Genomic DNA, 27,478 nt, shown 5'->3' with positions numbered 1-27,478 from the left:
GTTGTTTACATTTTTTACCAGACTTTCTACACCCCGCTGCTCGGTGCGGGTTCGCTAAGGGAGGTTGCAGGATCCTTTCAGATATAGTTCTCACCAGCGATGTTAGCTGGGGCCCGGGAATCAAAATCTGTGTCACGGGATTTCATAGTGGAGTGCGCTCACCAGCATTTACTGGTGCCGCAATAGCCACCCACAGCCATTTGATTCGTCGCACCCAGCCCGCATGCATAGAACAACCACGGTCAAGTTCCCATAAAATGGTACAAATTTTATCGACCGCAGGCGAGGGATGATGTGTTTAATAAATGGCATTATCTGATACAGCATATATATACTACAGTATCGTATACTATAGCATAGTTAGCATAGTTACAAGCAGTGCTTCATTTCAGCCGGGTCTCTCTGGGTCAGCAACCCAGAACAATATCTCCGCGCACGGCACACCACATCCAGTATCCATATCGCTATGGCCGTGGATCAGCGTTGCTTCATTGCACGATCCCGCGGGCCACTGGGCGGCCCCTGGTGGCCTTTTAGTCACCCACCCCCCCCACGCGCCCATCATCATCGTGCTGCTGTCAAACCCAGCAATGGCTTTCAAACGCGTGGCGGCCCCCGCACTGACGATGTCTCATCGGCGATAGTGGCCCTCCCGCCCCACCACCACCACCAAATTAGTGAAAAACGCTGCCGTGGACACTTCGTCGCGTGCTTTTCTTCAGTTTGCCATCAATTCTGGAAAAGTATTCCGTGAGAGGTTAAGCCCTGGTTACAAAGTAACGGGGTGCTGTGATCAGATTACAAAAAAAGGCTCGTTACCAGTAATCCGGTATCATCACAGCACTCTTTATTTCAGAATGTAATTAGATTATGGTTACTTACGTGTCGGTAAAAAAAATATATATGTAACATAAACAAATACCATTTCATTCATCATCATTCCCATCAGCCATGATCCATCCACTGCCGGATGATGGTCACCCCAATAACTTTAACGATTGCGTTTTTCGTTCCATCAATTGAAACAAAAATTGTAACGATAGTCACCGTACGATTGATGTCTTTCAAAGGGGGTGATGCGATTATCGTGGATATTTTATCGCACGATATATCGCGGTAACATCGCCATATCGTGGCAACCGCAAGCCAGCGTTGTGTTAATATGCTCTCTGCATGGCTGAGAGCCTTAAGCTGAATGTTACCATAGCGACAAAGGACGCCAGCCTCTTTCTCAAGCCCTGCCTATAGACTCTGCCACTAAGTGGACAGACAGAGCCGATCTTAGAGCTCGTTCTGTGTAACATATTAAACATGCAGGAATGTTTCATCCGTCGTTATCCTGGGTTCCGACTTACAGCTGTCCGCAGTTAAAACAACAAAGACGGCGATTTTTTTAAAGGTAAGCTGAACACGCGACGATCTGGTAGAACGTTTGAGATGAGGCTGGGTGGCGCAGTGGTTGGGGTTGTCGAAACACGAGCTGAAAAGTAGCTAGTGTAAATATCGGGGATCAATTCAACAGCAGCACCACCATCATCATCATCATCTCTCTAGGGGGCGATAAAGCGGTATACAACTTTGCGAGAAGTCGACAGCACGCTTGTACTTTGCGACTGGCTCAGGGATAGGGATGAGAGTGGCATCGCTTCATGTGGGGAGCCAAAGGTTGGTTCTCCTTCTACGGAGAGATTGCCCCTTGACATAACAACGTGGAATTTCCACCGGCGGTTAAGGCCATTGTGGCTTGATAATGCTTCCTGGGCGTGTACATTTACCGTGATGTTTTCTGTTAGAGACATCAATACATGTCCAGTCCTTTATCAATCCGCTGCTGGATGAGGGCCTCGCGGGGGTTATTTGACCATACTTCACTGCCCTGGACAGTACGGGATGGTGACAGTGAGCTGCATTAGACATGGGAGTGTACAAGTCGGGCGACACCAACACATTGCACTACCCTCTGCTGTCCACCATGCAGCCACGCAGAGCCGATAGCAAACCCGTTGGGCATGAGCCTTCCCAGGCTCTATCCAGCCTAAATTGCTGCTTAACATCAGAGAAATGTATGTGTGTTGAACTTCTTTCGCACCGTACTTAGCCAATCGAGCTAAGCGGAGGTGCGGGGGAAGGACAACAAACTAAACACAAAAAGCAACTTCCTAAGAAATGGGTTTTCAAACTAGATGATTTAAAGGTGCATAGCTCCAACGGCTTTCTAATATCGGACGGAAGAGCGTTCCAGACGGCCGCAGAAGCGCATCTGAAAGCGCGCGATGCGGTGACCGCCTTTGTTCGATGGCTAGCAGACAAAAGCCGCTGCTGCGATGATGACCACGGCAGTTCGCGTAATGGTGGTTTATGCGCCTTGACGAGATCAGCAGCAAAGTAATTGTGGTTGATTTGTGGCAAGCACTCTGTGTGTGTCTAATGAGTGCGACCTCAGAATGCATTCGTTTGGCAACCGGAAGCCAATGCAACTCGGCGAGCACCAGACGGACATGGTCGGATCTTGCAGTACCCGTCGCGACACGTGCCAATTAATTTCGTACATTCTGCGTGATTTGGTTGCGGTCTGTATTCGAGATGCGATCATAACACGTCTTAATTCACGTAAGTTACCACTCAAACACCCACTGATAATAATGATTTTATCTATTGGACCTTTTTCGGAGTATAGGGGGTCCCATGATATAGTTGCTCACCCCGAGCTATAAATTCTCTGACATGTGCATTGTGTTTGTACTCTTTGGTTCTTTCGGTAAAGTAACGTAGAAAGAAAATAAATTAAATAATAGAATACGACGTTTCGATTGCAACACAAGCAACCGTCATCAGGCAGAACTACATTTCAGAGAGAGACGAAACACAGACACGGAGACACACAGACAGATACACAAGCAGAGAGGGAAACAACACAGACAACACAGACACACAGAAAGACACATGTCTTTCTACGTGACTTTACCGAAAGAACCAAAGTGTAATTCCTGCAGTCACGAAATCTTCAAATCAAGTTTGTATTTGTACTGTTTGCCGTTTGGCGTTCTCTGGTCTGACACTGGTGGTGAGACAAGGTCATGAAGAAGGCTGTCTCTGCCAATGCATATACTGGTAGGAACCTCCTGGTTACACCAGCCCACAGGGGATTATTGTGTCCGTCCGTCCGTCGTGCATTAAAAAATGGGAGGGGTGGGGCTGGGTGGAGAGGGGAGGGTGGGGAGGGAGGAGCTGGGTGGGGAGGGGAGGGTGGGGAGGGGCTGGGTGGAGAGGGGAGGGTGGGGAGGGGCTGGGTGGGGAGGGTGGGGAGGGGCTGGGTGGGGAGGGTGGGGCTGGGTGGGGAGTGGGAGGGGTAGGGCTGGGTGGGGAGGGGCTGGTCACCCCGTGGTGCCCTTATAAAACTCAACGTTTAACCTACTCACGCCGGCTTGTGCCCGCCCTCACAGTCGGGCATATATGCGGAATACACCACGCCGCCGTTGACCCTGGCCATTGACTGAGCAATCCAACGTTCCTACCAGCTCCATCCACAGGAATGTGTTATTATCACAGCATGTTTGTTTGCTGGTTCACCACGAGTACGTGTGGTTAATGCATAATTCCTTACAAAAGGTATCTATTTGGAGTTTGAACATCTTAACACATGTTTTATTGGCAAAAAGGGTAAAACCTATTCTTATATTTCATACTTTGATACTGGCAAAAAAGGTCCCATGATATAGCTTTGCTTGTAGTTGGAAATGGAACGTTCCAGTTTTGGGCCTTTAAACACTGTGATATATGAAGATGCTGTGGTGACATGGCATCTACAACTACAAGTCCATAGCTCCGTCCCCTCGGTGGACATCCTCTAGGACAGGGGTGGGGAACCTTTTTTTCTGCCAAGGGCCATTTGGATTTTTATTACATCATTCGCGGGCCTACTGACGTCTACAAACTAAGTTGCCTCTGTGGTAGTAGATACATTGGAGAAACCAAACGACATGTCTCGGACCGCATTCGTGAACACAAAGCAGACCTAAAACACGGTAGGACCAACACCTCGGCCGTGGCAGATCACTGTTATAATTCAGTAGGCTCACATGACATTGACTTCTCAAAGACAGAGATTCTTTGCAAGCCATCTGGCTACCATGAGAGATTCGTTCATGAGGCTATCCACATATACAAACACAGAGACAATTTCAACCGAGAAGATGGATTCTGGCTTAGCAATCATTGGAAGGATTTGATAAACCATTTCGGGTCTTAATTGATTGTTCACGCTTATGGTGGCTTTCAGACCGCATCCATAATTTTCGTGTCCCCCCACCTCTTTTCCGAACATAGATGGACTCGTCCATCCGAACAAACTGTCAAATCGCTTTCCGTGGTGCTGACGATAAAAAAATAACCGCCACTTTTTTCAAATTTTCTTGCTGTGGTTTTCACACCTGATGATGATTGCTTGTGTTGCAGTCGAAACGTCGTGAGAATTTTATAGTTTTATATTTGTATTATTTTATTGTTTCCCTTCTTACGTGACTTTACCGAAATAAACAAGAATAGTAATTATATAATAACAATACAAAGTAATAATATAAAGTAATATTATAATAACAATATAAAGTAATAATATAATAACAATATTAAGTAACAATATAAAGTAATAATATAATAACAATATAAAGTAATATAATAACAATGTAAAGTAATAATTTAAAGTAATACTATAATAACAATACAAAGTAATAATATAATAACAATATAAAGTAATAATATTTCTCTCTCCAGGAAAGCTTCACGGATTCTCACGACCTTTATTATGAGGGTCTTGCATTTTATTTGTTTAACGAATTCAATAACGCGTGCTGTTTTTGGAAATAAGCTCACAGCGCATTGCACTTTTAACACATTCCTGCGGAGGGAGCTGGTCAATGGCCAGGGTCAACGGCGGCACGTGGTGTATTCTGCAAATATGCCCGACTGTGAGGGCGGGCACAAGCCGGCGTGAGTAGGTTAAACGTTGAGTTTTGTAAGGGCACCACGGGGTGACCAGCCCCTCCCCACTCAGCCCCACCCCTTCCACCCCCCACCCAGCCCCACCCTCCCCACCCAGCCCCTCCCCACCCTCCACACCCTCCCCACCCAGCCCCTCCCTCCCCACCCAGCCCCTCCCTCCCCACCCAGCCCCTCCCACCCTCCCCACCCAGCCCCACCCTCCCCACCCAGCCCCTCCCCACCCTCCCCTCTCCATTCAGCCCCACCCCTCCCATTTTTGGATGCACGACGGACGGACACAATAATCCCCTGTGGGCTGGTGGTGTAGCCAGGAGGTTCCTACCAGTACCAATTTACTGCAATTGTTCGTGCGATGATGAATTTTTTTGTGTACCACCTCCAACGTGTGCTCTTACATTTATTTTGCCTTTATATAGCCAAAGGTATTCTTCCTTCACCAACGTGTGACGGTCAAGTAACCCAATTACAGACCGACCTGTTTACCAACTCTCAGAGCGACTGGCTACTATGGCCGGGCGTGGCAAACCAAGGACGATTTCATCCAAGGTACCGCGGTTTGGGATCGTGTGCGAGGCTCAAAGGCAGCTCCTCATACAGCGAGCGTGCAAGGAGGCGGAGAGCAGGGCCGAGCGAAGTCTGACTCATCGCAGCACTCATCCGTGAGTTCACGCACATATCAACAACAACAACAGATATTGAGCGGATACAAGAGTGCACAATGGTGCACGTTTGGACAAGGCAAAGAGACTTTGACTTTTAAACAACTTTTATTGCCGCCACCAGCAACAGCACTGGAGGCGATTCCAATATGAAATACACAAAGTCACCAGCAACACAAATAATATAAATCCACGCGCTGTGGCGCCAAATGCACCGCGCACAACACGAAAGAAAAGTCACGTGGTGGTCACCGCGCACGCCACGGTGACGAGCGAGCGCTTCAGAAGGTGAACACGTGGGGTGCCGTCCACGCTGGTACAGAGGACAAAGCGAGAGAGAGAGTGGGGATTGCAGGCCATTCATCATCCGATTGTGGACATGACCACGCAGGCTGAAATGCAAGTTCATGACGGCGTTTAAAAACAAACACAAATCATTCACACAACGTGTTCTCTCCAATGTCATCGGCGTCATGTCGCGAGACAAATAATCCATTTTGATGTCTCGCAGAGTGGTGCAACCCTTCGAATTAGAGACACGGCCCGCGTGAAACGGACATCTGATAACTGCTTCTGAGATACCGTCCAGTTACTAGCCTGGTCCACACTGAAGAGGGCAAGCAGCTGTTTTTTACCCGCTGTGCCACACGAGAGCAACGTCCGTCGCGGGACAGTGAAGCTGATATCAGTCTTGATTTGAAGCTTTCGCGACTGCAGGAATCCATACTCTTTGGTTCTTTCGGTAAAGTCACGTGGTAGGTATAAAATAAACTAAATCACGACGTTTCGGGCGCAACACAAGCGCCCGTCATCAGGTGGGAAAGCATGATCTGCTGCTGAGGCAGACTGTTTTAAAAGGTTTGAAATGGGTGTAGCCCAAGAGTCATCGTTCTCGGAGCTGGAATTGAGTCAGCGCGTAGCCAAATTGAAAGTAATGGGGCGGTTTTTGTTGTTTGCGGTCATTGCCGACCTGGCTGATGGCATCAACTCACAAGACTTACGAGCGCAGTTTTATTACAGGCAGCTGCCTGGATGCGAACCCAGGCTCTCGGCGGTGCCAGCTCAGTGCTTTGACCTCTGAGCCACCCAACCACCTCCAAGTTTTGACATGTAATTTTTTAAACCGTAAATCAGCCGTTGTATTCTTACAAATATGTGACGTTTCAAGCAATGGCCCTTCTTCACGTTAAGATTACTGATACATATTTTAATCGTCTAATGATATACAGTAATAACAATTTATTTCATCGGTTTGCCTGTGGTCTTCTTGTGTTGTAACACACACACACATCACACACGTGTGTGAGTAGCGATCCACTGCTTGTGACGGAGGAGTTTGTTCATGGCTTCAACTCACATCAGCATTCGGCGCAGGACAGAGAGAGGCTGAACAACACAGCACAAGCGATGCTGGCCCGCTGTCGAGTGAGTTTGATGCAAGACAAACACACAAAGACAAATATCCCCCGTGCAGCCTTTAACAGGCTGTTGGGGCAAGTGCTGTTCGGCACACGAGGGAACGAGTGACCAGAACAGTACAATGCCCGGACGCCTTTGTCTATCCAGTGGTGATGTTTAAACACCCACACCAGCTACTTATTTAAGGCTGAATCGACCCACATGTACATGTGTACACCACACAACGTCAGTTTAATGTATTGAGCAGGCTTCATTCGCATCTCAAAACGCCGCATGAAACAAGGTGGCTCTTCATTGGGCTGAATTCTAGCTTTGAGACTTCAACTATCGGGTTGAGAGGCGGCCGAGTGGCGCAAGAGATCCGAGCCCGAAGCTCGCGCTGCCGAGATCCTGGTTTCTAACCTTGTCAGAATCAGAAATATTCATTCACACGGGGGGGGGGGGAGGATCCGGTTGAGCTATGAAACTATTTTTCCACAGATGTCGCCCGCACTTTGTGACGATCGATACGTTTCCTTAATTTCAGCGGCGAGCGGGGATCTTCATGAGAGGACGCGGCCCCCACGTGAATTTGCCAAGTGCCTGGCTGGAGCTTTCCGTCCTTTCTCAATGCAGCGGACCCACAGGGATCGGTAAACCCGCAACGGCGGAGTCCCCGCCGGAGTGATTGGCACGTTCGTCCAACCCGCGAGTTTCTCCTCGGCGCGGCCGCCCGACGCGATCCGCTCCTCGCGCGCCCTCTCCCGGCAGCTACTTCAGGAACAGAACGCGCCCGACAACAACAAAAATCCTGCGCGTGCCGTACGGCGTTAACGTCGGACACCGCGCGCAGCAAGCACGCGATGCAAATCCGAAGATGCGGCACGACCGCGGACACCTACGCGAGTAGAATTAGCGGAGTAACCATGGCGGATTATGATGATGATTTTATAGCTTCTAATACGCAGTTGGAATTTCAAGTATAATAATAATTGGGTTTGTCCCCTTTTTTTCTGGAGACAAAACTGAAACTTTTTGCAAGGTATCATGCTTACATTAACCACAATACTTGCAGTCAGAATGCAAACAGAAAAACAACACTCTGAAAATGTATGCATTGTCCTTGAAACTGATTGGTCCACACCAGAGACAGCTTTCCTTAGAGCCTAGTCTCATACGGTATGAGTGGTGTTTTTTTGTATTTCTTTGCATTCTGACTGCAAGTATTGTGGTTAATGTAAACATGATTCCCTGCAAAAGGTTTCAGTTTTGTCGCCAGAAAAAAGGGGAACAAAAACCCTATTATTATATTTTGGTACTGGCAAAGGAGGCCTCATGATGGAATTTCAAGTGTTCGTAAAAAAAACGACACTCCCGTCTCCCATGTGTTGTGTTTTTACAGAGGCTTTGCAAATTCTGTGCACTTCCGCTGAGCAGACCGAGCTGAAGCCGACTGTTGCGTCTCCCCTGCTGGCTCTGGCTAAGTGGGCCGTCGCCCACCTGCTCGCCGACGGGGCGAGATTGCAAGGTCTTCCCGTGTTCGCGGCCAACACGGCCCTGAGTCACCTCACGCTCCTACGGGTGACGTTGTGCAATGCGTGCGAATCGTTGTGTGCGTTCAACTTCTTTGCCGCCATGCTTAGCCAACCGTGCTGATCGCAGAGAGGAAGGACAGAAACTAAAATACACACACACACAAAGACAGTTCTAAAGAAGTTAGTTTTTCATTCCGATTGTCCTTCCCGGCTGTACGCACGTGCACAGACGGCCATTTTGCTAATCCACTGCAGGATGACGGCCTATTGAGGTGACGGTGACGTCATGTTTGGAAGACCTTCGCGCGGAGTGGTTTTGTCAATCCACTGCCGGGAGATGCCCCCCCCCCATGTTCTGCAGGTCATTGTTTGGATATTTGACCATGCTTCACCACACTAGTCAATGCGGGTTGGTACAGGCGGGAAACAGAGTTGTTGCCAGCATAATGCAGTACAGCACGATGGATGTTACTGCAAGGCCCTTTGATCACAATGTCGTGCTGCAGCAGGGCCTTTTGGCGTTCTCTGGTCTGACACTTGTGAGACTAGGCCATAAAGAATGCTGCCTCTGGTGTAGGCCAATCAGTTGCAAAGACAATGCATATATTATCAGAGCATGTTTGTTTGCATGTTCACCACAAGTACGTGTGGTCAATGCGGACTTTATTCTTTGCAAAATGTATATGTTTGGTGTTTGAACATCATAACACCTGTTTCATTGCCAGAAAGGGTAAAACCTATTAATTTTTTTTATAATATCAGCCTCATGGTCACCAATAATTGTGTAGTGGCATCCATGGAGACACACACTAGAACTTGGAGGCAACACTTTATTACAACACCCTGACAGGGTAACTCCAGAAACGTACGGGATAACGACATAGGTGGTAGCTAACTTCCACTAGCGACTAAACCACAACGGGCAACTACATAACCGGGTCAGGTCAGTAAGACCGAAGATCGAGGAGACTTAACACGGCGCGTTGATTCCAGAAGACAGCCCGGATCGGTGCTCGGGACTTCCCTTTTATGCCCTTGAGCGTGGCCTAGGCCACGCCCTAGGCCACGCCCCCTTCTAGATCCTACTAGAAGGTTCTGGGCCTTACGTCACGTGTCCCTCTAGCCACCCCTTGGCCCCCCTCGCTACCCTCTCCTGGTCACGTGCCCTCTCGGGTTCACCCAGACTATCGTGTCCTGAAGTGCCCTCTCTCTCGCCGTCACCAGAAGCATGCCCCCTAGGGCCCGCTTCTACGCCATGCAACACTCTGGTGCCAGAGAGAGACGCGAACATGCACAGTACCACTCTTCTTCCAATAGCTGGCGCTAGACGCCATAGTGACTCAATATACATCACGACAATTGACTTAAAGCTTTCGTGACTGCAGGAATTCATATTCTTTGGGTCTTTCGGTAAGTCACGTGGATAAGTTCAAAGTAAATAAGAAAAAAATAAGATTTTTTTTTAAAATGTTCTTTGAACCTATCTACGTGACTTTACCGAAAGACCCAAATAATATCACTACAATTGTAATAAACAAAAGCTCTGCCATATCAACGTGGTTTTCCACTGACTTTGGTGAAAATAACAAACCTGGGATTTTGCTCAACTGCCTCGGAGTCATCAGTGGAGATAAATTAAGTGGCAATAAACTTTTAAAATATGTATTTATATCGACAGTCTGAACCAGCGTCGTGATGATTCTCCATTGTCGCTTTGTCTGCAGCTGTGTGAATGTGTTTGTTTGAGACTCTACTGCCTAAAGCTCACAGGAGCCATTCCCGAAAACAACGCCTTTGAGGAATACATGCACGGTAAGTGTTTATTTCTAAATATTATTGAACTAGATTTTTTTTTTATTCAAATGTTGGCGAAGTATCATTATTATTATTCCGGCTATGACCACATCACCCAGGCTGTCCCCCGATCTCATCAGACTCTCAAAAACTCTTCAGGATTGAGCTTGGATGAATGATCGCCTTGCGTGCCAGGTGCTACAGGTTGCAGGACTACACTGTGGGCAACAGAGGGCAGTATATCAACATCCATTGTTGAATTCTATGCCCCCGTATGTGTACTTCCCCGCCTTCACCAACCCACTCTGACCAGCGTGGTGAAGTATGGTCAAATAATCCCCACGACCTCGCGTGGCATGACGAGACCCTTATCCAGCAGTGGATTGACAAAGAGGAGCACACGCGCGATGTAGGATTTGTGCGACAGCGAGAGACGGGCGCACCGTGGCACATTGTCGTGAAACGACTCACGGTGGGGGGGGGGGGGGGGGGGGCTTTTAACGCGCACCTTACAGCAGACGTGGAAGCAGGCACGTTGCGTGCGTTATGATCCCTTAATTCTTTTTTTTTAGTGTCCAGTGCACGCGTCGGATAACCGTGCAAGCGCAGCCGCGCCAAGCCTACACAGCACTGCCCTGTGCCGACGCTAGCGGAGGGCTGCGATCGAACGCGCGTCGGCCGCTGTCCCACCGCTCCGCCCTGTAAACTTTTTTTCCATGTGTAAAATACTTTTTATTCCACATCCACCCCCCCCCCCCCCCCCACGTTTCCCCCATCGACAGGACTCGTTGAACTGGAAGACGCTTACTCGCTCGTCCCGTGCGCTCGCCTCTCGGTCAACATCATCGTCGCCGCCAGCGTCGCGGAGTCGAAATTTCTCCCCGAGAGCGCGTCCGGTCAATTCCTCCGACGGTCTCTGATGCTGTGGCTTTGCGTGCGGGATCGGAATCGTCACAGCGACCACCACCACCAGCAGCAGCAGCAGCAGCTGCTACTTGGACACGCACTCAACAGTGCCCAGTTTATCCGCGAAGATGAGTGGTGCGTTGTCATTTCGCACTTTTGTTCCACGTGTGCTACGAGGCGGAGGGGGCATTGCGATTCGCAAACTCTGCAGTGAGCGGCGCACCACCCTGCGTCAGATAATTCATGAATGGCTCATTCCCCATTCATTGAATACATTCAGCGTCATTTACGGTCATCAATTTCGCTTGCACCGAATTGACGCATCACAGATTCGCCCCCGCCCCCCCCCCAATTGCTTCTTCTCATCTATATAACTCACCTCATCTCCACCATTACATTCATACTCGCGTTGTTGCCGCTGTACCGTTCTTAATTCTCTGTAAAGGGAATTGTTCAAGGGGTTGTAAGAATGACGTTAAGATGATATGAGGAAGACGAGGTCACGGGGACACTTTTGAAATCCCGTACAGAGACAGGCGGCTCGATACGTGGAGAAAACTGCACGTGAAAATGGTTTCACCTACCCACATTAATGCTGACTCGTCTGAAACTTAAAGTAAACAAGGCAGCAAGATGTACTGACTCGAGGCGTTTCTCCAAACTATTATCTTATTCGGACTCATCAAGTCATTGGCCGCTTCCACTTTGCCAGATTCTCCTGGGCATCTGTAAAACAAAAAAAATCGCTCCATAGCTCATCGGATTCCTTCGGTATAATTAAACCTTCTCATGCTGCTTCCGTGCAGCTGCATATTTCCCCATCGCGGACGGCAGTTTCCCTCCTTGCGGTAAGTTCTAATCGAGAGGGGTGGGGGGGGGGGGGTGCACGCGCGCGCCGCAGGACTCAGGGAGCGGTGGGACTCCTCGTTCTGGGCGACGCGGCAGCCAACGGGGCGACCTTCATCCTTCGGGAGCTGCAGCAGAGCTTCGCCGGTGTGCCGCCTTACCCCGGGGTGAGGACTTCCCAGAAGCGGCATCACGTGGCGACAAGGGGACGGTTGCTGCAAGTGTGACTTGAACCGTTCGTGACCGCAAGGAATTCATGTTCTTTGGTTCTTTCGGTAAATTCACGTGGATAGAAAAAAGAATGGTGAAAATAAAGTGAATAAAAATAGTAGCGAATAAATATTATGCTGTAGCCTTGTTCTTAATCGGAGTGTACTGGCAGTCTATAATGTAAACTGTAGCCTGGTTATTAAGTTTGGTGAGTGTACTGGCAGTCTATAATGTAAACTCTAGTCTGTTTTTTAAGTTTTGTGAGTGTACTGGCAGTCTATAATGTAAACTTTAGCCTGGTTTTTAAGTTTGGTGAGTGTACTGGCAGTCTATAATGTAGACTGTAGCCTGGTTATTAAGTTTGGTGAGTGTACTGGCAGTCTATAATGTAGACTGTAGCCTGGTTATTAAGTTTGGTGAGTGTACTGGCAGTCTATAATGTAAACTGTAGCCTGGTTATTAAGTTTGGTGAGTGTACTGGCAGTCTATGATGTAGACAGTAGCCTGGTTATTAAGTTTGGTGAGTGTACTGGCAGTCTATGATGTAGACAGTAGCCTGGTTATTAAGTTTGGTGAGTGTACTGGCAGTCTATGATGTAGACAGTAGCCTGGTTATTAAGTTTGGTGAGTGTACTGGCAGTCAATAATGTAGACTGTAGCCTGGTTATTAAGTTTGGTGAGTGTACTGGCAGTCAATAATGTAGACTGTAGCCTGGTTATTAAGTTTGGTGAGTGTACTGGCAGTCTATGATGTAGACAGTAGCAATGGTTATTAAGCTAGTACATTCACCAAACCTAATAACCAGGCTACAGTCTACATTATAGACTGCCAGTATACTCACTCCAGTTAAGAACCAGGCTACAGTATTATTTTTGATTTTTTTTCACTTTATTTTTATTCTCTTTCTATCTACGTGATTTTACCGAAAGAACCAAAGAATAAGGTTGCAGCAATGTCACGAGCAGGCTTTGGACATCACGCAAAGCCGCACCTCCTGTTTGGCACGGTGTGGCTACGTACGGTGCAAATGAAGTTCAACATACAACGACGACTACCGCCATTCGCCACTAAGTGGCGGTGGCGTCACCACGATGCTTGTGCCAGGCTAGGTGCACGTTGAGGCCACGTGATGTGTCGAACGCCCACTGGCAGGAGGTCACGGGGCAGACCCAGGTGCCACGGGTCGACAGACTGAGATGACTGGTTGATGCACCACCTGTGCCCCCTACTGTGCCAACTTGCTGCGGTTTAGCCACCCGGCGCTCCACTCGTTGTTGTGAGCGTCGATCCTCTGCCCTCCGTTGTTGCTGGAGGGCGACTGCCTCCAACTGCCCAGGAGTGTCCTTCACGAGCCTCTTCCACACACGTATATATACACATACATACAAATCAGGGCCTCGAAGGTGACACGAGGGGGAGGTCATTGAGAGATGAAGAGACGAGGGTTCCTAAAAAAATTAGTGAGACACGGAGGGACTGAGAGAGAGGTAGACGGGAAAACCTAACTGTTGATGTTTGTGATAATGTAAGAGCAGTCCTTGAAGGACTGCAGGAAGGGGAGCCCAGATGGCTGAGATAATGTGACGGGCGGGAGCGGGATCTTGAAGCCAATTGGCCAACCAGCCATCGAGCACGCAACACCTGCGGGTCCTGGCAGAAAGAAGGAAGCGATGTCGAGGTGTGGTTTGCTTCTCTTTTGTTGTTTATATTTGTTATGGTTGTTGATTTTTGCAACAAAACAAGAGCCCAGTACAAAGCACAGACTGCAAGGGGGGGGGGGGGGAGGGGGGTTACAAAAAATCCGTGGACTGAGGCCCTGGGCCTCAATCCTCCTGGGTCCATTCGACGCGGAGGAGATTGGGTTCACTGTCCCACACACACGTGAGGATAACCAGCCGGGAGCGTCGGCTATTATTATTATTATCATCATATAGGGGAAGGAGGAAAACAAGGGACTAATAGTAGCTGGGATGCCTATGCGCGCCAAGATGTATACTCCTCGCCCTCCTCAGAAGCCCTGCGGGGCGGTGAGTGACTCCCGTCTATCCCCAGAGTGGGGATGTGGTGGCATCTCGCGACGCGATCTCCATCCGTTTTTTGCGGGCGTGCGTCCAGGGGCTCGGTGAGAGCGGAGCCGCCGCTACCGCCACCGCCGCGTTCCTCTGGCTGTGGCCGTGGCAGATGTCCTGCATCTTCCCCTCCGTACTCAGCGACGTGGCCCTCCACGGCCGCACAGCCGAACTCCGAAAGAGGGCCCTCGTTGGCGAGGCGGGCTCAGCCGACGAGGCCCTAGCACCTTGTGGGCCCGGATCGGGGCCAAAGGGCGGTGGACTCTTGCAGCTGACACAACTCAACCACGGTAACGATCAGGATGATGACGGTGATGTGATGTGGTGCCAATGCAGTGGCCACGGTGGTGGTGTTGTGCGGTCGGGGTCGCGACGATGACGGTGGCTGTTGTGATATTTGGCGCTGGTGTTGGTGGTGATGTTAGCGGTCGATGTTGGGCCGCATAGAGGGAGCTAAACGGGCATGACGCGAGCTGGAGAAGAGATGGAGGTGATGTGGTACGGGAGGATGTGGAGTTGAGTGGACTTGCCAACGACTGGTACCAGCGGTGTCAAGATCGGCCTCTGTGGAGGAGGCACGCGAAGGACGCTGCTGCTACTGGGCAGTTGGAGGCAGTCGCCCTCCAGCAAGAACGGGGGGCAGAGGAGCGATGCTCACAACAACGAGTGGAGTGCCGGGCGGATAAAGTACAGCAAGTTGGCACAGTAGGGGGTACTACAGCTGGTGGTGCATCAGCCAGTCATCTCAGTCAGCCAACCAAAGGCACCTGCTGGGTCTGTCTCGAGACCTCCTGCCGGCAGCGAGCCTTCGACACGTCACGTGGCCTCCAAGTGCACCTGGCCTGGCACAGGCGCCGTGGTGACGTCACTGTCACTCAGTTGGCGGATGGCGCTGGGCATTGGAATTGTTCATAAAACAATGGCGATGGTTTTAACGATAGCTTCGGTTTCAATGACTTTGAGGAGGACGACGACGACGAGGACTTTGTCCGAGCCGTCGATATCGCTGACGGTGTTGCTCTACGGCGACAAATGAACCTCGCTGCGCAAAAAAATCGCCCGTCACTCTTACCGCTCCCACCCCTCTCCAATCCCCTGCTGCTGCTTCTGCCGTCACAGACGACGGAGCCGGGCCCCCAGTCTCGCTCAGCGCCGCCGTGCGCTGCTCGTCCGCCCGCGCCCTCCGCCGCCTCTGCCGTGGCCTCCAGCGGGCGAGCGGGGAGGACGGCGCCTCGCCCCGCGGGCTCCCGTCGCGGCGGCGACCTCGAGACCCGTTCCTGGGGAGCGCTCTCGGAGGAGCGAGCGCCGCGGAGGAGCGCGAGAGAGATGCGGCGGTGCAGGTCGCCTGGAGGTTGGCCCAGGTGCGTTGACGCCTGACGGATTCCGCCGGGGTTTTTAGCGATCCTCGGGGGGGGGGGGGGTCACCCGCAACGCGCGCACGCGCCCGTTGGGATGCGTGTCTGCGGCCGTCTGGAACACTCTGCCTTGCGATATTAGGAAGCCACTGGAGCTATGCACTTTTAAATCGTCATCATCATACACGTGCCACTGATGTTAGCCCTTGACTAGGAATCGAACCTGGGTTGCCAAAGACTCCATGATGCAACGAACCACTCGCAGCAGTTTTTTTTTCTTTCCTAGGGGACCCTGTGCAGACCACCGTTAGCGTAACACCGTCCTGCGAGTGGCAATAGTCTTCCAGCTGGGAGGCAATATCACGTACCAACAAGGCAAAGCGCTTGGTACAAATCTACGGCGCTCACTGCAGCTGTAACTTTTAACCACGTTGCTAATATCTATGAGACCTTTTTGCCAGTATCAAGAATTATGAAAATATAAGAGTAGGTTGTTACCGTTTCTGGCAAATAACAAGAGGCGATGAAGATGTTCAAACAACAAATAGATATATTTGTGCAAGGCATCAATAACTATAAATGCTCTGATTCTTGCATTGGCGTCCTCTGGTCTAACACTGGTGAGTCAATGCCATATTATACTATCAGGGCATGTTTATTTGCATGTTTTTCCACAAGAACGTGATGTTAATGCAGACTTGACACGTTGCTAATGTTCTGCCCGCACGCAGGAGGAGTTCAGTTACTCAGAGGGACCATTGGCCGGCACTACGGGGTCCTACCTGGCCAATCTGCTGTGCGGAACACAAAGTAACCACCACCACCCACCACCACCACCTAAGGACGAGGACCAAGACAAGACAACACCTACGACCAGAGCCTCTCGCAGAAATCTGCGGCAGCCACCTGAACCCTCCGCGGGAAAGCTTCCTCGGATTTCTATCCCTGCAGGTCGAAAATCCGGCCCCTCTCTACTCGAGAGGGCCGACCTTGACTTGCGACAGATTGTGGACGGCCAATTCGTCGGCTGCGAGTGAAAGATTGGCCGGGGGCGATACATACATATAGGTTTACAACGAGAAAAAAGGTTGTTTGTTTTGTTGCTGTTGGTTATATCGCGTAAATATAAAATGTGTCGCTAAACCCGCCACCACCCAACATGGCCAATTAAGGGTCGTCAGGTACCCAAAGCGTGCACATCAGTTGCTACTTCAGCACACCGGTGTGTAAACCCCTAAGTCAGTGTTCTTCATTGCAAGGCCCCACGGGTCACTGGGCGGCCCCTGGTGGCCTTTATTGTGCCCCCTGACGTGGGGCCCACCCGACAATCCACAAAGAGAGAAGTCACCCCCCCCCCCCCCCCGATCATCATCATCATCATCGTCGTCGTCGTGCTGCTGTCAAACCCAGCAATGGTTTCAAAAGCGTGGCGGCCCACGACGCACTGACGATGTCTCATCGGCGACAGTGGCCCGGACCACTTTGAAAATTCGTGAAGACCACCGCTCTAAGCGCTCTGGGTACGGACCCCCCATACACCCCCCATACACCACCCCCATACACCCCCCCCCCCCTCCAGGTGCTCATTGGCGCCAGCATCGAGAGCTCTCGTGGGTCTCCGATCATCCGAAGCCACTCGGCCACACTCCGCGGCTCTGCGCAAGCAGCAGATGGCGCCATAGAACGAGAGTCGCGTTACAGTCGTGGAGCCTGCCTCTTGACTGCGGGTACCGATGTTGAACTTATTTCGCACCAAACGTAGCCAACCGTGCTAAATCGGAGGTGCGGGGGCGGGGAGGACAACAAACTTAACACCAAAATCAGTTCAAAAGAAATGAGTGTCAATGTCGATGATTATTTAAAAGTGCACAGCTCCCAGTGGCTTCAAATATCGAACGGAAGAGCATTCCAGACGGCCACAAAAGCGCATCTGAAAGCACGCGATGCGGTGACCGCGTTTTTGTTCGATGGCTAGCAGACAAATGCCGCTGCTGCGATGATGACCACGGCAGTTCGCGTAGTGGTGGTTTATGCGCCTTGACGAGATCAGCAGCAAGGTAATTGTGGTTCACTCGTGGCGAGCGCTCTGTGTGTGTCTAACGAGTGCGACCTTGAAATTCGTTCGGCAACAGGAAGCCAATGCAACTCGGCGAGCATCGGACTCATCTCGCAGTAACCCGGTCACGACACGTGCAAGAGAGTTTAACACGTAGGCTTTCGTGACCAATATCATCCATAATAGAGTGGTTTTTTTGGGGGTTGGGGTTAGATCGCATAAATATATAAATGTGTCGTTAAAACCCACCACCACCCGAAACGTCGTACTTAGATTGTAAATGTTGTGGCTTGGCTCTCCAACACACCGGTGTGCTGTACTAGTTACGCATTGGCCACGTTCTGTTTACGTGACAACCCTTACCAGTTGGCTGTCGGGTGGTGGCGCGTTTTAACGACATTTATATAGTTATAATGAGTGACTTCCGAGACACGTCGTGAAGAGTGGACTATGCTTCATTATTTCACATACGGGCACAACACAGGACAACCCTATCTTCTTCCTTTTCCGAGTACAACACTTAGATGTCAGCTTCCATACAGGCTACACGCACGATCGATCATCCGGCGCGGTTCCACCCGTCCACTCCGGGCCTCGCCGCTGGCTGATGGCGTGCCGGTAAGGGCGGTGGAACTCGGCGGGAGATCTGCCACGTGGCCGGACGACGGAGGGAGATGACAGCGAGCAGCGACGCAGTCCGGACCCATGGCTCCACACACCAACCACGAGTCCTCCTCCGCCCCCGCTTATATTGCCGCAGGCGCGGCTAGGCTCCGCCCCCGCTTACATTGCCGCAGGCGCGGCTAGGCTCCGCCCCCCCGCTTATATAGCCGCAGGCGTGGCTAGGCTCCGCCCCCGCTTATATTGCCGCAGGCGTGGCTAGGCTCCGCCCCCACTTATATTGCCGCAGGCGCGGCTAGACTCCGCCCCCGCTTATATTGTCGCAGGCGCGGCTAGGCTCCGCCCCCGCTTATATTGCCGCAGGCGCGGCTAGGCTCCGCCTCCGGCCACGCCCTCTCGTGGAACATACCCGTACCCGTGCTTCCCTTTTCCAACCAGCAGGTGTCATCATGTCATTACATATTTAAGCGATCTAACACAAAAAAAACCTCTATTATGGATATTGGTCGCGAAAGCCTACGTGGTAAACTAAGTAGTAACTAAATCGCACATTTTGTTTAGTTGACAAACCTCACTCAAACGGCCGTGTCGGGGTGGTGACGGGTTTAACCACACGTTGGTATTTTTTACGTGGACTAACCCCCAAAAATAAAACCTCTTATGGACGTGGCAGAGAACTGTGTGAACGCTGCAGCGGATGAACCACTAGCACCGCAGCCCCCCACACGTGCACTACGATTACGTTTTAGCAGTGCACCGGGTACACTCCTTTCAGCCTAAGTCGACACAGAGGAGACCCAGGAAAAGTTCATGAATTAATTGCCACGGATGTTAGCCGTGGCCGGGTGTGGAACCCGGCCACGACACTCATACACAGACACGCACAAATCTAAACACAGACACACATCACAAACACAGACATATGGTTAAAAAAACATTTGGCCTTATAAACCATTTGGATAATTGCTGTTGGCGAGCATCTATTACATAGACACACAGTGTGTGCATGCATGTAGTGGGGAGAGGCAGTGTAGCTGTTAGCGCGCTGCGCTACGAACCTGGCGCCCCGGGTTCAACTCCCACTCACGGCCAACACCGGTGACGATTATCTGAACCGGTCCTGGGCCTCCCCTAGGTCGACTCAGCCTCAAATGAGTATCTGGTGCGGCGTGTAAACATCGCCACTAACAAGACGAAGGTGGCCGGGCGTGGTGCTGCCCACCCAGCCCCTCGTGTGCCGTGCCGGCCTTCACAGGTGCTAATCGCTAATAGCACTTGCCCCAGCAGTCTGTTAAGGCTATACGGGGGTCTTTGTTTTTGTGGTGTAGCGGTTCGCACGCTCCGCTAGGAACCCGTCCACCTGGGTTCGATTCCGGCTCACGGCCACCAGGAGTGACGATTATTTTAATCCGGTCCTGGGCCTCCCTTAGGTCAACTGAGCCTCAAATGAGTACCTGGTGCGGTGTGTAAACGTCGCCACTGACGAGACGAAGGCGGTCGGGCGTGGTGCTGGCCACCCACCCCTTCGTGTGCAGTCGCCGGCCTTCGTAGGCGCTCGCTAACGACACTTGCCGCCCAAAACAATCCCAAAAAGGGACTCTTCGACGCGTCTTTGTCTTTGTTGCGTCTCTGTGTGTGTGTGCGCGCGCGCGTGTGCACCCACAGCCAAATGAGGAACGCGCTGGCAGTCGCCACGTTTCCTATCAAGCCACACTCAACTTCTCGGCAATGTGACCTTGACACAACCCAGACCCCAGTCCGAAAGCACCACCCCCACCACCACCACCCACCCACCCACCTAAAACACCCCCCCACCCACCCAAACCCACTCAACCCCACACCAGTCAATCACGCTCGCCCCTCTTTAAAACCTTCAGGCAACAACCTTTTAGGGCGGCATTTGTTGTTGTTGTTGTTTATTTATTATATATTTGTAAGCGGGCTTTAGGAGGGTGCGAGAGAGGTGGGGTGGGGCATCGAGAGTATTTCAGTTCACATCGATCCGTGTGTTAGACTTAACCATCACTGCGCAGGGCAAAGGGGGAACATTGGGGAGGCCTGGGACACGCACATTTGCAGACAGAGGCGTGTTTACCTCCTGCTGATGTTGCTGCTGCTGCTGCTGCTGAAAGCCTGCGCCTGCGATTTAGCACGGTTGGCTGCGTATGGTGCGAGAGAAGTTCAACATACGTAGAGTACGAGCCTGCCAACCGCCTGCAAGTGACGTTAAACGGTACCACGTCTGCTGCACGCAGCTGCGCTGCAATGTTCGGCGATTACAATTATCATCATCAGTCGAAGCAGCAGCAAGAGTAGCCACCAGTTAGCCACTGTTGGATGAAGGCCTCCCCACGCCATCACAGCTCCTCGGTCCTGCGCTGCCCCTTCATTATAATCTAGCGATTGCAATGTTGTACAGAGTGCACACGCACGTGCCTATGAGACAAATCGTGTTTGACCAAATCGCCCGATGTCATCAGATATGGGAAGCTAAGCTAAGCATGGTTGAGCCTGGATTTGTTCAAGAAGGAGAATCCTTGGACTGAGTGTGACCTTTCCTGGGTGAATAAATACGTATTCTATTTTATTGTTATGGTTATCACAAGTGCATGATTAGATTGTGGGTGAAGGTGATGAGTATTTGGCTGAATTTAAGTTGGGAAACTTTGGGAGATCGTGGAGGGCTTGTTGAGCGAGATGATTTCTGCGCTGATTGGAACATCTGAACGGATGAAAATGGTCAGCCGTAGGAGGCAGAGGAGAGAGAAAGGGAAGTTCTGCATCCTGCACTTGAAGGAACGGAGTCAGCTGAGCAGATGGGCAAAACGGTGGAGCGAATAGACGCAGGAGCAGCAGCGGAAAAGAAACAACCACCGCACGTCGATGTGGACACTGCTGAATATGCGGCATTGTTGTTGATGATGATGTTGGTGCGATGTCTGTGCCAGCGAGTTGCTTGGCCGTGATGTTGATGATGATGATGTTGGTGCGATGTCTGTGTGATGTTGATGATGTTGATGATGTTGTTGATGATGATGTTGATGATGTTGATGATGATGTTGATGATGATGTTGATGATGTTGATGATGATGTTGATGATGTTGATGATGTTGATGATAATGTTGATGATGATGTTGATGATGTCGGCGCGCGTAGCGATGGCGATCCGGCCGCGCTTGATGCCGCTGATGCTGAGCGGCCTCCCTCCGGTCAAACACCATCCCCGTCGGAGTCCCTAATGCGACAACTATTGATCTCGCACGGCATTATACGGACGCACGCGACCATGATAAAAAAAGAAACTGGGCTTTCACACAAAACCCAACGCCATTCGCCTCTGGGGCCACGGGGCTCACTCAACGATGAGCGGAGCAGTGACGGATGGAGTTGCTGCATTGTTGGTATTGTTGTTGTTGTGATTGTTGTTGTTGTTGATTATCAACATTTGTTGACGGTTAGATCCGTGCCGTATCCCTCCGAAACTTCGTCGCTTGGCGACAGTGCCCTCTTTGTACGTTGCACTCCTTTCGCAGCGTGCGTAGCCAACCGTGGCAATCGGAGGTGCGGGAGACGGCCAACAAACTAAACACAAAAAGCAGTTCTAGTTAGTTTATCAATCGAGATGCTTTAAAAGTGCGTAGCTCCGGCGGCTTCCTAATATCGGAAGAGCGTTCCAGACGGCCACTGAAGGGCATCTGAAAGCACGCAATGCGGTAACCGTCTGTTCGATGGCTAGTCAAAGGCCGCTGCTTGTGAGGATGACCCTGAAATCGCGTGATGGTTTATGGTCCCTGATCATATCAGCAGCAAGGTATTTGCGGTTCATTTGTTGGCAAGCACTCTGTGCGTGTAATGAGAGCGACCGTATAACAATGTATTCGTTCGGCAACCAGAATCCAATGCAGCTTGGCGAGCAATGGACGGGCATGGTATGGGTCACGAAAGTTGTCAATAAAGAGACAGCCGCCGATGGCTATCTCTCCGTTGGGTTTGTGGGTCGTACCGCGTGCCCTTCGGAATGGCGACCGACGTTTCGCTCCACGTCTTGGGAGCCTCGCCAGGGACTGAAAACCAGAAGCGCTAAGTACGTGGAGCGTTATCGGAATCAGACTGTTCATTTATCCTTGAGCAATCCGATGAGCTGTGAAGCTCTTTTATTCACAAATGTCCAGTAGGACAACCCGGACGACCCGGCAAACACATCGTAAACATCAGCGTGATGTCCGACGTTTCGCCGCGAGGGTCCTTGCTCCAGCGGGATGCTTGGCCAATTTCAATAGTGAGTGTGTGGCGTCACGTTCGGGGAAGAATCCCGGAGGAAATTTTAAAAAAAACAATCAACGAAGTTACTAGAAAAGAAGCGATCTGCGCTTTGAATACAGGGGGCATGCAGAGGAGGAGAACGATGGGAATTCCGTGACGTGACAGGACAAGAAACTTGGAGGTTCTTCGTAGAACGTGACGGGACAGTTCTGTAGATGTGATCGGGAAGAGGCGGTTGCGAGGGGTGGGACGTATGGTGGGCAGAAGGGTGGAGGAGGAGGAGGAGGAGGAGGAGGAGGCAACTTGGAGGTTAGGAAGAAGATCGTGGCAGGAGGAGGTTGCGATGGGTGGGACTTGTGTCCCGGGCGGAGGAGGGCAGACGACCCGAGACGGGCGTCGGTGTGGCACCCAGAGGTCAGCGACCAATGGGGAGACCTCTAACGATGGTGGTGATGGTGATGGTGGTGAGGCCCTACAGGCCGTGTCGTCCGTGTAGATGGTTGGGACACAGTTAACGTTGGGGTGTGATGTCTATCACAAACAATTGTTTACTGTAATCAGATTACAGTCATGCCATATCAATTACTTCGTCGCCAGTGTGTACATCAGATTACAGGGAGTTAGCACGCACCCACCCACCTATTACTTTGCACAAATAACTACCATTTGTTGAGACAAAACAAATCGAAATGCTTCCAACAACAACAATAATAATAATAATTAAGAGAAGGTGGTGGTTAGTGGCCTGGGACAATGTGAGGGCAGTATTAGCCAATTCACGCAGATCACGATACACACGGTCTGCACTCAATATTAGGACACGGCCCTCATAAATAATGGCACCAAAGCGTCCCATGAACAAATCTCCTGGAAGGTTTCCCCGTTTCGTTTCCGATCTCGGAAGCAGCGTTGGGCCGAGCCTGGACAACGCTTGGATTGGTGACCACGGTAGTATAGAATGTCGGGGAAATCAAAGTGACCAAGGGAGGGATGTTTAACACGCAGAAGGCAATCGCGACCAATATTATTCATAATAAAGTTTCTTGGGTTAGATCGCGTAAGTATAAATGTGTCGTAACCCTCCCGACACAGCCAATTCGTAAGGGATTTGTCACACAAACAAAACGCCAATTAGTTGCCACTTCAGCCCACCGGTGTGTTGGAGACTAAATCCACAACATTTACAATTACGCGATCTGACCCAAAAACATTTATGATGAGCACGGACGGAATCTCAAATTTGCGAGAGTGACCTGGGGCAGGACGTCTGCCAGGAGGGGGCGATGATCGCCGCTGTGCATTCATCTGTACGCACACTGCGTATGTTGAACTTCATTCGCACCGTACGTAGCCAACCGCGCTAATCGGAGGGTGCAAATTGAGCCCTGTAGGTTTCTGGGGGGGGGGGGGGGGGGCGACGTTGCTAGCGGTGGAGGGCAGTGGAGCGAACCCCATCGTTGTACTGTACTTGTATGCTTCCGCACCTTTGCTTCCCCCGCCTTCGCCAACCCGAACTTGACCAGCGTGGTGAAGTATGGTCAAATAACCCTCACGACCCGTGACGTCGTGGGGGAGGCCCTCATCCAGCAGTGGTGGATTGACAAAGAGGGCCGTACAAGTATTGGGCACTGGGTGGATCGTAAACATCGCAGGATCGCAAAATGTGGCGGTGGCTTGGAGAGGGCCTTCATCCAGCAGTGGCTTGCGCGCGGCTGACGATGACATTTGATAATGATGACCAACTCTTCATTATTGGAGGGGTGGGTGAGGAGGAGAGCGTACGGTGCGTTCCTGAACAATGTCCCCGAGACGCGAAATATTTCAGCGACAGTGAATGCGCAACGATGTTGCCGACATTTATCGGAGCGACGGGCACGTTGATCTTGGCGCACGGCTGGCCACGTGCGGTCACGACAGAAGTCCAACAACGCACACGCTGCGCGTAGTAACGCCGTCCACCGCGCGGTGATACATTTCGTCGATTCATCGTCAAGTATCGCCGGTGACCCCGGGCCTGGGATCGTCGCAGCTGGGAGGGTTTTATTTTATTTATTTCCGGCAGGCTCAACCTCGTTCCGTGCACACCGCCCCCCCCCCCCGACTACTCTAGAGCCCCCCCCCCCCACACACACGGACCCCCCCCCCCCCCGGGCTGTTCTGCACGAACATCCTCCTCCTTCTCCCGCCGCACAATCGATGGCGGCGTAACGCCCCGTGAAATGCTGCTGAAAGGACGTTTTGTTGTTCTGTCACTTTGGCTCGAAACCCATCGAACCAACATGTGGCAACGATGCGTGTGCTTAGCTTCGGGTGATATGTGCGTGTGTGCGGGTGCGTGTCTGTGCGTGCGTGCGTGTCTGTGCGTGTGTGTCTGTGCGTGTGTGTGCGTGTGTGTCTCCGTCCGCTCGGCTGTCTGTGTAAGTGGGGTGTTGTGTGTGTGTCTGTGTAAGTGGGGTGTTGTGTGTGTGTCTGTGCAAGTGAGGTGTTGTGTGTGTGTCTGTGTTAGTGAGGTGGTGTGTGTCTGTGTATGTAAGTAAGGTGGTGTGTGTGTGTGTCTGTGCAAGTAAGTCTGTGCAAGTGGAGTAGTGTGTGTGTGTCTGTGTAAGTGGGTTTGTTTGTCTGTGTCTGTGTAAGTGGGGTGGTGTGTGTGTGTCTGTGCAAGTGGGGTGGTGTGTGTGTGTCTGTGCAAGTAAGGTGGTGTGTGTGTCTGTCTGTGCAAGTGAGGTGGTGTGTGTGTCTGTCTGTGTAAGTGAGGTGGTGTGTGTCTGTGTATGTAAGTAAGGTGGTGTGTGTGTCTGTGCAAGTGAGGTGGTGTCTGTGTGTCTGTGCAAGTGAGGTTGTGTCTGTGTGTGTGCTTTCTGTATATGTCTTTGTCTTTGCGTCTCTAAGACAAATACAATTGATCCCCCGTACAGCCTTTAAGAAACTGATGCGGCAAGTGCTTTTGGCGAGGCACACATGAATGAAGGCCGACCCAGCACATTCACGGGTGGGTGGTTCGCAACACGTCCGGCCGCCTTTGTATCCCCAGTGGCGATGTTTACACTTAGCACCAGGCGCTCATTTGAAGCTGAGTCGACCTAGAGGGAGGCCAAAGACCGGTTCGGAGACCAGTTCGACGGTCTTGGGCCGTGAGCGGGAATCGAACCAGGCCACCTGAGCCATGGCTCCCCATCATTGGGGCGAGTGATATTTTCACGTGTTCTGAACCTCCCGTACGTTTGCTCAGCCTTAAATGAGTACAGAGAGAGAGAGAGCGGTGTGTGACCATTCCTGTGTCTTCGCAACAATACCACAAAACGCGTTTTTGTGCTTTAAAACATCAAAATGGAATCGTGACCAAATTGTTCACTGAATGCGACCAGCTATCATGCAACGGAATGACAACGTTTCAGCGTGCGCATTAATTTGCCTACCGATAGTCATCCCGAGTGCTCCTGCACCGCTGCAGCCTTCCCTTCTGTCTATCCACTGCTGGTCGATGGGGCTCCCCACGCCGCGCGGGTTGTAGGGGTTTCCTGGACCATACTTCACCACGCTGGTCAGCAGCTCGATGCAATACCGTGGAGTGCATACACGTCGGGTGATTTGGTTTTGCAGATGTAATGACAATAGAGCCTGCATGCGGTGCGAATTCCACTAGTGGCCACGGGAGGTAATGACAGGGGAGTCAGCCTGCAGTGCGAATGCACCAGTGGCCAAGGGAGGTAATGACAGGGGAGTCAGCCTGCAGTGCGAATGGACTAGTGGCCACGGGAGGTAATGACAGGGGAGTCAGCCTACAGTACGAATGCACCAGTGGCCACGGGAGGTAATGACTGGGGAGTCAGCCTACAATGCGAATGGACTAGTGGCCACGGGAGGTAATGACAGGGGAGTCAGCCTACAGTACGAATGCACCAGTGGCCACGGGAGGTAATGACAGGGGAGTCAGCCTACAATGCGAATTGACTAGTGGCCACGGGAGGTAATGACAGGGGAGTCAGCCTACAATGCGAATGGACTAGTGGCCACGGGAGGTAATGACAGGGGAGTCAGCCTGCAGTGCGAATGGACTAGTGGCCAAGGGAGGTAATGACAGGGGAGTCAGGCTGCAGTGTGAATGCACTAGTGGCCAAGGGAGGTAGTGACAGGGGAGTCAGCCTGCAATGCGAATGCACTAGTGGCCAACGGAGGTAATGACAGGGGAGTCAGCCTACAATGCGAATGCACTAGTGGCCACGGGAGGTAATGACAGGGGAGTCAGCCTGCAGTGCGAATGGACTGGTGGCCACGGGAGGTAATGACAGGGGAGTCAGCCTGCAATGCGAATGCACTAGTGGCCACGGGAGGTAATGACAGGGGAGTCAGCCTACAATGCGAATGGACTAGTGGCCACGGGAGGTAATGACAGGGGAGTCAGCCTGCAGTGCGAATGGACTGGTGGCCACGGGAGGTAATGACATAGGAGTCAGCCTACAGTACGAATCCACTAGTGGCCACGGGAGGTAATGACAGGGGAGTCAGCCTGCAATGCGAATGCACTAGTGGCCAAGGGAGGTAATGACAGGGGTGTTAGTTGTGAGTGCGAAGGGACTGGTGGCTACGGGAATGTTCGAGAAGAGAGCGTGGCCAGGTGACAGAGTCTGCCGGTGGAGCGAGCGTCCAGAGTCAGCGAGAATGATCGAGAAGGGGTGCGTGACCTCGTGTTGATATACAAGAGAGATGCACGGGAGATTCGGGGCTGTTGCAGTGGGGTCTCCACCTGATGTCAAGTGAGCGTGTCTT

The 27,478-nt window shown here is 51.4% G+C and overlaps 1 protein-coding gene across 3 annotated transcripts; it reads left to right on the top strand.

Annotated features, from left to right (window-relative positions):
• The first annotated feature begins 1,101 nt into the window (after positions 1 to 1,101).
• On the top strand, positions 1,102 to 22,430 carry TMEM232 (transmembrane protein 232). 3 transcript variants are annotated; one of them, XM_032968945.2, is made up of 11 exons: positions 1,113 to 1,399; positions 5,492 to 5,657; positions 6,968 to 7,082; positions 7,603 to 7,708; positions 8,458 to 8,636; positions 10,315 to 10,402; positions 11,167 to 11,425; positions 12,192 to 12,303; positions 14,463 to 14,706; positions 15,536 to 15,777; positions 16,503 to 22,430. In XM_032968945.2, the coding sequence occupies exons 2-11, from the start codon at positions 5,506 to 5,508 to the stop codon at positions 16,806 to 16,808; spliced, it is 1,803 nt and encodes a 600-aa protein (XP_032824836.1). In that variant the 5' UTR covers positions 1,113 to 1,399; positions 5,492 to 5,505; the 3' UTR covers positions 16,809 to 22,430. The 3 variants fall into 3 exon arrangements, with proteins under 3 accessions (XP_032824837.1, XP_032824836.1, XP_032824834.1); XM_032968943.2 differs by having other exon boundaries at positions 1,114 to 1,399; positions 5,468 to 5,657; XM_032968946.2 differs by lacking the exon at positions 5,492 to 5,657 and having other exon boundaries at positions 1,102 to 1,399.
• The last annotated feature ends 5,048 nt before the right edge of the window (positions 22,431 to 27,478 follow it).

Source organism: Petromyzon marinus, chromosome 40 (assembly GCF_048934315.1).
Source record: "Petromyzon marinus isolate PM22_M1 ecotype Great Lakes invasive population chromosome 40, UKy_Petmar_22M1.pri1.0, whole genome shotgun sequence".
NCBI classification, from domain to species: Eukaryota; Metazoa; Chordata; class Hyperoartia; order Petromyzontiformes; family Petromyzontidae; genus Petromyzon; species Petromyzon marinus.
The sequence above is the reverse complement of the archived record's forward strand: the minus strand, read 5'-3'. Positions and strand labels throughout refer to the sequence as shown.

Coding starts and splice junctions, on each gene's coding strand:
- TMEM232 (XM_032968945.2), top strand. CDS start 5,506: ATGGCCGGGCGTGGCAAACCAAGGACGATTTCATCCAAGGTACCGCGG. Junction 8,637..10,314: donor GTCACCTCACGCTCCTACGG/GTGACGTTGTGC, acceptor CTTTGTCTGCAG/CTGTGTGAATGTGTTTGTTT. Junction 10,403..11,166: donor CTTTGAGGAATACATGCACG/GTAAGTGTTTAT, acceptor CCCCATCGACAG/GACTCGTTGAACTGGAAGAC.